This window comes from Panulirus ornatus, chromosome 45 (assembly GCF_036320965.1).
Source record: "Panulirus ornatus isolate Po-2019 chromosome 45, ASM3632096v1, whole genome shotgun sequence".
NCBI classification, from domain to species: Eukaryota; Metazoa; Arthropoda; class Malacostraca; order Decapoda; family Palinuridae; genus Panulirus; species Panulirus ornatus.
Window position 1 is genome coordinate 5,927,987 of NC_092268.1, and position 13,136 is coordinate 5,941,122.

General features: G+C 37.0%; 1 protein-coding gene across 1 annotated transcript in view; it reads right to left on the reverse strand.

Moving 5' to 3' along the window:
* Positions 1-3,517: 3,517 nt before the first annotated feature.
* Positions 3,518-13,136, reverse strand: part of DAAM (disheveled-associated activator of morphogenesis-like protein) — a 113,171-nt gene continuing 103,552 nt past the window's right edge. Inside the window, 1 exon segment of the mRNA XM_071688108.1 lies at positions 3,518-4,233. Coding sequence (XP_071544209.1) covers positions 3,976-4,233 — 258 coding nt within the window. The 3' untranslated portion in view covers positions 3,518-3,975.

Consider the following 13,136-nt stretch of genomic DNA (forward strand, 5'->3'; position numbering starts at 1 on the left):
ACAATCACAAGCTGCCATAATTGCTCAGATGAACTGTTACAAGAATACCTAACCTGGATAATTTAAATGGATTCAGGAAATGTCCTCCTTTGCAACCAAGTAATCCATGAATCTATGTTGATCTCATAATATTACAGCTATTTACTTTGTATCAGAGATGCATTAATGTAATCCATGAATATATGTTGATCTCATAATGTTAAAGCCATTTATTTTTTTATCAGAGATGCACTGATAATCTTTCAACTGTATTGCCTGCTGACTATCTACACCAAGTGCCCAAGATTCAAATGCAGCACTTGAAACACTTGATGGAGAATCATGTACGCTAATGTAGCTATCAGGTAACTGATGCAGTGAAGGGGTAAATGAAAATAGAGTAACGACAGTGAGTACAGAGAAAACTGTAGAATGGAAGAAGGTAAAGAGAGATGCGTTACTGAGAAGAAATTGTAAAACATGAAGTGGAAAATGTTATCTTTTAAGGGATTAAACAATGCATAGCAGACCACAAGTAGGCTCCAGTGCAAGCAAGATGAAAAAGACAAGTAGGAGAGAAGATTTCTCCCGTGACTGACTGAGGCCAGCAAATATATATTGTTTACATCAATAAAGTACTCATCTCATGATACTGATCAACTGGGCTCATTTATTTTGGATTATTTTACACACATGAGCTTTAAGGGTTTGACTGCTTGGTGCATTCAGTGAATTTATGACAATGTAGGTGAAAGTGTAGTCAAGAGTTCTAGGTAAACTTTGTAAGTTTGGTTAATAAACGCAGCCACCAAATTTTTCATTACTATAGAGGAAAATTAGGCAATGAACAAGATTCACTCATAATTAGCTAACTATAAACATAATTTCTTTACTGAATAACGAAAGCTCCAGCAATGTCCTCAGTTTTTTAACTATGACATGTATGTCTGTATTCCTGAAGCAAAGTTTTTATTGACATCTCACGTTGTTGTTTGCTTGTAATCACGAAGGTGAAGACTAAAGACTGTAATCACGAAGGTGAAGACTAAGGACAAGTACAAAGGAACAGGGTACATAGCCTTCTGGCTAATGAATTACATGATTTCAATGATGGCAGTCATTGCCACATTGTTTTATTTTTAGAGAGAAAAAAAACATTTAAAGGGGGTCTTATAAACAGGAACTCATGTTGTGTTTTAACCTTGTTCAAAAAATTGTGGGTTTTACTTTCAGGTAAATTGGTTGAGTGTATGTGATTACTTATATATGATATGTCATTATCAGTTTGTGTGTAAGACAGAAAGCCTACCCTACAGAAATGGTCATCACTGTCATTCGCAAATCTGGGACCCAGTTCTGCAGGATTAATTCCCCACAACAGATGTGTACACCAGATCTACTTAATTTGAGTGGGAAGGAAAATAATGACAATATACAGATGAAACAATGTGTTTGCACAACTGCTTGTGTAACTGTGGGAAAATGCATATAAATACTTGTAAGAGTGTGGGTGATGACTTCTTATGCATCATGTAGAGAATTTAATGCATACATTGTAGCATCTCAACCTTATCTATACCCCATCTCATGACAGACATACACTTTACTGACCAAGCCTAAAAGGGTTTACCCACAAGCCCTCTCTGGGTCTCAGATGGAGTTCCACATGGTTCGAGAGTTGCAATGCTCACTTGCGGGTGTTTCAACGATTAACTATTTGTGTAACAGAGAGATGGAGTATTAGCCTTGTACAACAACATAGCTTTACTTTTTGTTTTCTTTTAACAAAGGATCCAGTCATGAATGTAGGTCCTCAGCCTGGACTTGAATGAAAATACACAAAGAAAGCATAAAAAGGGGGGGAGGGAGAGAAAAAGAGTGAAGTTATATTATGTACATAAGGAAATGATTTTACATGTTATCTGGTAGCTTAGTTTTAATCAATATGAAAGACAGTTAGGTATTGAGGAAAAAATTTCAGGACTGAAACTCTGACATTTAAGTAATGGTGATAAAAACTTAAAAGTTTAATGCATTAATTGGTAGTCAAAGGCTGGATATTACACGAATGTGCATGTGGTTAAATATTGAGTGAGTAAACAAAATATCTGCAATAATTGTTCTCTGTGCAGTATAACCTGTTACAGTGAGATCACTGACTTGCTTGTGATGTCAAGTAAGTAACACGAGCAGTTGTGATCACCTACTTTGAGTGTTGAGGAGAGGGAGAATTTTGTGTAAACAAGAGGGAAGTTTTACATTCATCGAGCATCATCAACCTCTTCTCTTTGAACAATTCCTTCAACTAATGTATCTTCTGAATTTGGTACTTCTTTGTATAGCCTGGTCAGTCCTGACGTAGAAAATACTTTTCAATAGTCAATCCATCAATCTTCTGTCCATTACTCTATCATAATGTACTTCTGAACACATTCTCCTAGTTCTTGATTTAGTTTAATCTGTTTTCAAGCTAATAATTAGCTTTTATTCATTTTCAAGCTAAATGACTGCTAGCAATGCCACATCAACGTTATCTAATAAACTGAGGAATTCTGGATGTTTTCATATCTTCTTGTATCATCCTTTCCTATGGATAGTCTATGATGACGACCCTCTTCCTCTAACTTTATTCCCATACTTGATATAATCTTTACTGCCTACTGATGCAATCAGTAAATTACTGAATGTATCTTGTAGTGAGGTGACCAAACTGGTGAAGCATTCTTTAATTAGGTTAATTCTTTCATGTTCATTAATTCCTACTTTTGTGAAACGGTGTCTGGAACATATGATGTTGCCAAGGTGGAAAAGTCCCTGCTGAGCTTCTTCCTCGGTTTTACTAAATGGGTCTACTATATTATGGAAACATTTATGTGAATATTTGTCTATATATGAAAGCAAATTGGACATGCACCAATTTTTGCTTCATACTTCTGAGTGTTTTTTTTTTTTGCAACAATAGGGCATTATTTTACCCCTACATCCCTCTAGTCCTATAACTGCTTCCCTGAAAGATTATAGTTATAGCATGACCTCATTTCACTGTGCTGTGACGTGTTGTGTGTGGGTTCACTGGGGACACGTAATGCCCCAGTAATGTGTCTGAACTTCAATGGCCAACCTTGAAATTTCATATTTCATTTCATACGTAACAAAAATCTGGCTTTATCTTGTACACTGAAACACAGCTTTTTCAAACTAGGCATATTTAACAATCACTACAGAAAATCTGTGTATGTAAAACATGATCGTTTCATGGAAGAAAAAAGTATGAAATAAAAAAATGCTAACAGCTGAATGAATAGATGGCTTAAAAAGTAAAAATGATTTACTTAATATGACTCATTAATACTGTAGTTTTAACGTAATATTTTCAAAAACTTGCACGAGTTCTGATATCCTGTCATCCTCATGCACTGTTGAGTTTCCAATTATGCAAATTGTAAGTAAGTGTGACATGGCTCTGTTGAAAGGACAATTACTTATGCAGTACACACATGCCAAACAGAACATTTGCAACACAAATTAAACCAAGGGATACAATCACAATCATTTATAAATAAAGTTCGACCAACTTACGTACTTGGTAACATTTTAATGTTCTTTTCTGTGGTTCTGTTCACTGGCTCTGTAGGAACTTTTCTTGTGAAGTCGATATGTGTGTAGCAAGAGCATAAGCAAAGCCTGGGATGCTGACAGTAAAATATTAATGCTGAGGTTAGTATTATTGCAATAACAATTTACTCTTGCCTCAGGAGTCTGCTAAGTGCAAATTTGAAGTACATAGTCAGTATTGCAAAGATGAGAATGTAGCTTCTTTGGTAACAGCTCATCCATAAAACTGCTCTCGTGAAATCCAGCAACTATAACCTGACGATTCAGCTGGCAGTGACTTGTGGTAAATAAGCAGGATATGCCTAAACTTAGGTCAGTAAGGCCTTATTTACATTCTCTGACAGAGTACTAACAAAATATAAAAAATAGTGTCACAATCACTTAAGCATATTTGTGGGACCCGATAATCCTTTCTCGTTCTCTTTCCCGTGAGCCAGCATTAAATGAGTGTTTCTTTTTCCTTCTCATCTTGTCAATATCCTTTCCAAAGACATCCCCAGAGCGGAGAGCAGAGATGAGGTCATCAAAGTCATTTTCATTCTCACCACCTGAGCTGCTGTCCCCTGCCGTAGATTGTCCACTGTTAGTGATTCGTAGGTTGCGTTCCCGTGCCCGCCTCTCTCGCTCGACTTCACGTCGCTGCCGGAAGAACATGAATTATAAAAAAGATATGACAAATACGCCCAATACTGCTTACCTTAAGAAAGAGGTGATCGGGTATAATAATAAAAAAAGAGAAAGGTGCAAGAGGTGAAAAAAAGGGCAAATGAGAGTTGGGGTGAGAGACTATCAGTAAATTTTAGGGAGAATAAAAAGATGTTCTGGAAAGAGTAAATAAGGATCGTTAAACAAGGGAGCAAATGGGAACTTCAGTGAAGGCGTAAATGGGGAGGTGATAAATAGTAGCGGTGATGTGAGAAGAGATGGAATGAGTATTTTGAGTTTGTTGAATGTGTCTGATGACAGAGTGGCAGAATAGGGTGTTTTGGTCGAGGTGGTGTGCAAGTGAGAGGGTTAGGGAAAATGATTTGGTAAACAGAAAGAGGTAGTAAAAGCTTTGCGGAAGATGAAAGCCGGCAAGGCAGCAGGTTTGGATGTATTGCAGTGGAATTCTATTAAAAAGGGGGGTGACTGTATTGTGACTGTTGGTAAAGGTTATTTAATGTATGTATGACTCATGGTGATGCCTGAGGATATGGCGGATATGCTGTGCATAGTGCCATTGTACAAAGGCAAAGGGGATAAGAGTGAGTGCTCAAATTACATGAAAAGGTATAATTTGTTGAGTATTCCCGTAATTAAATGGGAGGGTAATTGTATTAGAGGGTGAAGGCATGTACATGTGCATCAGATGGAAAGACATGCGGTTTCAGAAGTGGTAGAGGATGTTGGATCAGGTGTTTGCTTTGAAGAATGTGTGAGAAATACTTAGAAAAGCAAATGGATTTGTATGTAGCAATTTATGGATCTGGAGAAGGCATATGATAAGTTGATAGAGATGCTCTGTGGAAGTATTAAGAATAATTGGTGTGGGAGGCAAGTTGTTAGAAGCAGTGAAAAGTTTTTATCGAGGATGTAAGGCATGTGTACGTGTAGGAAGAGAGGAAAGTGATTGGTTCTCAGTGAATTTTAGGTTTCGGCAGGGGTGTAGTGTCTCCATGGTTGTTTAATTTGTTTATGGATGGGGTTGTTAGGAGGTAAATGCAGATGTCCTGAAAGAAGGGCAAGTATGAAGTCTGTTGGGGATGAGAGAGCTTGGGAAGTGAGTCAGTGTTGTTCGCTGATGATACAGCGTGGTGCTGATTCATTGTGAGAAACTGCAGAAGCTGGTGACTGAGTTTGGTATAAGTGTGTGGAAGAAGAAAGTTAAGAGTAAATGTGAATAAGAGCAAGGTTATTAGGTACAGTAGGGGTGAGGTCAAGTCAATTGGGAGGTGAGTTTGAATGGAGAAAAACTGGAGGAAGTGAAGTGTTTTAGATATCTGGGAGTGGATCTGTCAGCGGATGGTAACCATGGAAGCGGAAGTGGATCATAGGGTGGGGGATAGGGGAAAATTTTCGGAGCCTATGAAAAATGTGTGGAAGTCAGAGAACATTATCTCGTAAAGCAAAAATGGTATGTTTGAAGGAATAGGGTTTCCAACAATGTTGTATGGTTGCGAGGCTGGGCTATGGATAAGATGTGTCGCAGGAAGGATTGGAGTGCGAAATGAGATGTTTGAGGACAATGTTGTTGTGTGAGGTGTTTGAGCGATGGTGAGTAACACGAAGGTAAAGGAGGATGTTTGGAAATAAAAAAGCGTAGTTGAGAGAGCAGAAGAGGGTGTTTTGAAATGGTTTGGGCACATGGAGAGAATGAGTGAGGAAAGATTGACCAAGAGGATATATGTGTCGGAGGTGGAGGGAACGAGGAGAAGAGGGAGACCAAATTGGAGGTGGAAAGATGGAGTGAAAAAGATTTTGTGTGATCGGGGCCTGAACATGCAGGAGGGTGAAAGGAGGGCAAGGAATAGAGTGAATTGGAGCGATGTGGTATACAGGGGTTGACGTGCTGTCAGTGGATTGAATCAAGGCATGTGAAGCGTCTGGGGTAAACCATGGAAAGCTGTGTAGGTATGTATATTTGCGTGTGTGGACGTATGTACATGTGTATGGGGGGGGGGTTGGGCCATTTCTTTCGTCTGTTTCCTTGCGCTACCTCGCAAACGCGGGAGACAGCGACAAAGTATAAAAAAAAAAAAAAAAATATATATATATATATATATATATATATATATATATATATATGCAAACGCGGGAGACAGCGACAAAGTATAAAAAAAAAAAAAATATATTATATATATATATATAATATATATATATATATATATATATATATATATATATATATATGAAAACCCTAAGACCAATTTCTATGAAGGAGTCTTAGTGTTACCCCAGACCCTTCTAAAGGCTCCTGCAGCTCAAGGCTGTGCTACTTCTGGTAGCAGGGAAATGAAGGCTCCTTTGGAATTTGAAGTTCTGTGATTGGTCTTCCACCCTTTCAAAAGCTGCAAACCACACAAAACAACACACTCATAACAGTCACTGGCTGTTTAACAGCCACAAACACACAACACCTACATGGAGACAAAGCTCCTCCCAGTACAGCCCTATCTTAGCAACCTCGGAAATCAATTCTACACAAAAACACTAAACCCTTCCCACCCATTCCACTTGATAAGTAATAACCAATCCTTAAGTAGAAATATAAAGCTTACACCTGCCTCACACTTCAGTTACCTCTATTTATAGATCTCCCCCACCCCCAACAAATATAACACTGCCAAAACACAAATACAATGAAATAACAAATAGCACCCGTAAACACTCAACAACTACACAACAAAACAAAGATTCTCCAACTACAGTCCTACCTTGACATGCTCAACACTAAAATCGTTGCAACAACACTAAACTCCACTTGCTCAAACGACTCCATAACTAATCTCTTATCCATAAACAGACATAGAATGCTTATTCTTGCCTCATATTTCAGCAACTTACATCCATAGATCCCCCATTTACAACAATGAAAAGCCACTTACAGGCTGAAATGACCTGATAATTGCTAGACAATCACCATAACTCGGTCTTAAACACACCTCATTAAATGTACACCTATCTGAAACCACACTCCGCTGATACACAAGTTACATTCAATTGTCAATGTCCTGGACTTTATCCAACCTGACACCACTACAAAGCACCAATTCAACTTAACTCAAGACCCTTCATGCCCATGATGAAACTAATGCATTGAAGACATCGAACATCACTATTTCAATGCCCTGCACTTTACCCACATAGGCACACACATTACTACACTTCATGACCTGTGGTTCTGCCCAGTGGATATAGCCAACTTTCTGAGTGCTGCAGCACTGGTACAAAAGGTAATTAAGTACACCAAGTGAACACTAAGTGAATGCAAGCACACACTCATACAATTAAGAGAGTAGGTCCCACAAGTGTAATACTCCCTTCCCATATGCATAAATAAGCAATTATACTCATATGCACACAGGCAGATAACAGGATAGACAAACACACATACTAACTAGGGGTCAAAGTCAGGTCAGTGTCTACATTTTAGGAATCCTTATCATAAATCTAAAATTTAGTACCATGCTTGACAGATTTGGTAGAATTCTTAAAAACCATTTGTTTTTTGTTTATAACTGTTCTTAACATTAATGCAATCAACTGTCTTTTAATGCCATGGGATCCCTACATGAATAACACTATGCTGACCCGATCATTTATAAAATTATTTTCCCTTAACTGATGAGGTAGTATTTATATGTTGTATATTACAATGATAAAAACATACTCGTTATCCAACACAAACATGAGTTGCCTAGGTAAGCAAAAGACAGGGATTTATCTAATACAATATAACTAGTTATATTTCTGCCCATCTCTCTAACTATGAAGCTATTTCCCCAATAAAAGCAGATTGGCACATGCAGGCTTACTGAAAACATGTCTTTACGTTTTTGCATTTTATTTACATAATGAAAATGGTGCTAATAACTGAATGAATGTGATTACAGCATGATCTAAGGGCACCTGCTGTCTTGATGTCTTTTGTCATTAATAGGTGAAATCAGGTCACTGATAATTAAATCATACTGTCATGAAAATTCAGACTGAAAACATATCTACGCAATGCAATAATTAGGTTTTTTCTTCATCATAGCCAGAGAGCTAACATACCATCACCATATCTGAAATCTAATATCAAAGCAACGTGTGTAACAGGGTCAGAGAACTTTTCTTGAGGTAGCAAAATGATTTCTACTTTCTTTTTTGCAAATGACGTACATCATAAGAAGTAATTCTTGCTGAGCCTGCCACATCTATGCAATCGTGCAGCAATCTTTAACAGTCCCATACAAAGGAAAAGATGCAGAGGTCATACTCTCTATAATCTTAGTATCAACAGCTTTTTGTGCTTATAGAGTGCTACAATATTACAAAACTAGTCAAGTCAAAGAAATTAAATGGCTGAAAACATGTGCATATGTGTGTGCTGCTAATGTTGGCTTGTCTCTATCAGATCTTAATAAGTGCTTTTTCCACTAACATCATAAAAATCTGACTGGAGAGCAATTATGTAATATTTGCAAAATCAACTTTTGTAGTGAAGGCTACTGTTAGTCTGATATATTGAAGTTTTTCATATTTTATTTTGCATTGAATAATCTATGGCTGGATATCATCATAAAATGAACTAAAATTACTTTTATCAAAATGTATGTGAATAATATCTGTGAAGTAATCATCAGTTTCAGACTATTCACTACACATTACCAAAAGAAAATTCTAAAAGTAGTCAGAAAGAGTGCTTTAAGTGTATTCAAAGACATTCACATGTTTATAGAGTATTCATTTCATAAAGTATTTTTAAAAGACTTGAAAAAAAAAAGGTTTATTAAAACATTTACCCTAAGATATTTCCCTTTTTTTTGTGAAAAATAACAAGCAAAGGTTGGCGACTACAAGTAAGGCACACCGAGCAGCATCTAGTCTGGCACCGTCCCAAGTAGTATTTGTTAGTATTTCATAAACCGTGTTAACCATCAAAGTCCCAGATTCCCTCAAATTCTACAACCTTAATGTCAAGGTTAACTTTGGAATCCCAAAGAGAGTCCTGGCTAGGTACACTTATGCTTAATCAAAGGTCAACTTGAGCCACTGTCAGAAATATCGTTGTCAGGGAAGGAACATTTCAATCACAATCTTTAACTGAAGTGCAGATGTAGCTCATGTGATGAGAAAAGTTAATCAGCTACAACTTAAATATTTCTGATCTGAATGACATTAAAGTCCAGATAAACCCCACTGGCAAATCACTGATTAATAATATTAAACTCTATGATGAAAATGAAAAGGTGAATTGGTTTCAATTATCAAATAAGGAAGAGTGTCATTTTTGCCTTGACATCTTTGGGTCCATTTTTAACCATTCACAAGGCATTGGAATTTCTGTTTTAAGTGATGTTAGTTGTACAGGTGTCGGGGAAGTACTGGGTCACCTGTCGTACAAGGTCAGAGCCAAGGTCAGTGCCAGAGGGCAAACACAGCTCTCTCGTGCCATCTGCTTGGCAGGGAACGTCGCTTATATCGCTGCAAGACAAACACAACACAAAACTAAACTGAGGGGTATAAACACTAAGGGTTAAAGAGATCTGATACAGTACTGGTGCTACAAACATACAACAAAAACTGCTATTAGCATACACTAATAAACTAAGATGATACAAAAAGCTGACAATGGTACTGTTAGCAATGCACATGAAAAAATAAGTAGAGAACAGTAACACTGAAGGTTAAACACTGACTATTAGCTGATAAAAATACATAAAAAGTAAATTAATCAAATCAACTGCTTGTTAAAGAATTGGCAAATGAAAATGCAATGCAGATACAAAACTGTGAGCTATGAATATATAACAAAAAAGAAATCAGGCAATTTGGAAACAAGAACACACACAGATGAGGCAATTTATAGAATTTGGTTTTCAGGACAAGCAGGCTACCAAACCCCAACTTGAAAATTAAGATAGAACTCTAGATCATGTACTCACCCCACATATGAATTGATAGGGAAACTACTGTACCACAACAATAAATCATCAAAGTAATCTAGAAACATTTCTACCAAGTCAGATAATTTTCTCATGCACAAGATACCTTTTCCTCATTGGAAACATATTATTGTAAACCATTGCATACCTACTGTATACGTAGACCTTTCTATATTTGCATACAATATGAGCTCAAAGTACTTTTCTTTAGACTGAAAAACGTGAGGTCAAGCTGGAACATGAGAAGTGCCAGAAGAATGCACGGAATGGTGTATGCAAGGGAAGCTTGTAAGGACAGCAATAAGAGGAGACTCTTTTGCCATGGCTACCCCCTTGATGGGAATTCCCAGAGGGAATGGGCATCAAAGATATAGAAAGACAAGACTGAGGTCCTGCTTCTACCAAGATGAAGACGAACTGAATTCTTTTTAGTAAAATAAGATTACCATACATACACCAAACCACATTCTTATGCATCTTGTAGGTTACAGTATCAGTATGTCCTGTGAGGTAAAAAATTGAGCCAATCTACCTAGACCTAATTATAGTTCTAGTACAAAACATACCTTACATATTACGTGATTACATATAAGTAGGCTTTCAAAATAAATTTGTGCACCTCTGAACCAGTGTTTCACACAAGAAATTGTGGTGAAATGTCTTCCATGAAAGACACAATGTATGCAGAAACCATTAACACCAGGATGAGGCACGAATGTGGCTACTTACTATTGTGATGTGGATGGTTAGCTTAGACAGAATGAGAGATATGAAAATGCCTACATCTACTGGCATTAGCATAATTAACCCACAAAAAAAATAAGAATATTACATCTAATGCTGTATCCTAAAGGGAAACAGTTATTATTTCACGGAGTGAAGTTCACAATTTTTCTTGTCAATACAGTTTGTATACAGAGACACTGGATTCTGAAAAGAATATTCATATACCCCTCCCTTATGCTGTAAATTCATGAGACATTTACCTGTAAAAACAAAAAATCATTTAAAATAAAAATCTCACTATGGTAGGACAAATGCCACTGCATAAAAAATCATGGAGACATTAGAAATAGTAATTACCAGTCTGACTGGCAATTACTAGTACTCATAAAACCATTTTGGAACTGCAAAGTAGATATTCTCTCAACTGACAGGGATTGAGGACATCTTGAAAGTAATATTTTTCATGTAGTTAATATTTTCATATAATTTTAAGACTAAGTGGCCACAACTCTTCTGTGAGGGGGCTGGAGACAAACAGAGAAGGTGTCCCATGCAGGATTTGTGAGAACCGACAGTTATGGTACAATTTGTACATTTATAAGTATGAATGTCTAAAGCACAGGACTTACGTCAAGCAGAGCCTTAGCAAGCATTTAATCTTTGGCTTCTAAGTGTTCACATGGAATGGCAGTTATTACTGAAAGATTATGTGACATATTATTAGTACATAATATTTACTTTATTTTAGTACTGCACTACAGGTCAATGAAATTTTAAATTTTGTGCTTAAAGCAATTAAGATTGAACTGCATGGGTTCTAAACTCCTCTGGGAACCAAACGTTATATGATACCAGTTCTGGCTCTTTTGCACATGTAAATGCATATGTGCAATTTTTGCAATAGTATGTACAAAGTCCTAAAATGAAACCTTTATTCAACTCTTAAAAACAAATATCACCTGAATAATCAAGAATGGTCATCACTGGAACACAAACCTTTAGGGAAAGTAAAGCGTAAAATGAATTACAAGTGAGGAATCTAACCTCAAATCTTTCAGGGCATACTACCCATCTCTAAACCATCCTTCCAATAATTATCAATCTCTCCATCAACCCCACCCAGTGATCTGCAACCATCACTTTTAACATAATAGCTTGAGTCACTTGTTTGCTAAATCCATGCAACTTGAGCAGCATTTGTTTAATGATCCTTGGCAACACTTGATCTTTTCTCCGATCATACTCAGATTTCCTACAACTGCAAATAACAAACAATTTAGATACACTGGCTTGAACCAATCTCACTAGCATCACGAATGGCCTGATGGATGTTTCTGCACTTGCCTCAGGGCTCTTCAAAAGCCTGTTCATATCATGTTTAATACCTTTAACACTTTCAACAGCCTATGCCCATTTAATATGTGTTGTGGTAATGTGTCTAACTGTGAAAAAAGCTGGAATTTAGTTCCACACATATTTCCTCTTTTGCTTCTATAAACTCTGAGTTTTCTCTCATTATTTTTTTTTTTTCCCCAAGAGACTGTTTCCAATTAATGCATGGAAAAGTTGATGTTATTTTCTGCCTTGACTACTCATTCAAAAACTCTACTCACCCACAAACATACATCTCTTCATCTAGAACGACATCTGCCAACAAAAAATTTACACACCTCGTACACAGTAATTCTAGCTCTCCCTTTGGTGAGACCTAGCCCTGCCTTCTTCTGCTGTCTACTGTATTGATTTCTTGATCCCATATACCTCTAAATTGCTATCTACTTAGCTTCCATAGCCTACACATCTACTGAACTACATCTCATTAACACCCAATATCTTAACAGTGGCACTCATCTACAAATTCGTGCTATACTTCACAAAACTTTGTAACACTGTTCCCCACTGTCCAGTGCTGATGCAAGGGGTGGTGATGCTGTTTCCTGTGGAGTGAGGTGGTGCTGGGAATGGATGAAGGCGAATAAGTATGAATATGTACACATGTATATATGTATATGTATGTATACCTATGTACTTGTATGAACATATATGTACATGTAAGTGTATGTGTCTTTCTTTGTCTGTTTCCTGGCGCTACCTTGCTAATCTAGATAACAGCGATCAAATACAATAGATAATATCATCTTATTATCATCACCATACTTGATCACCATTTCCAGCATCAGTGAT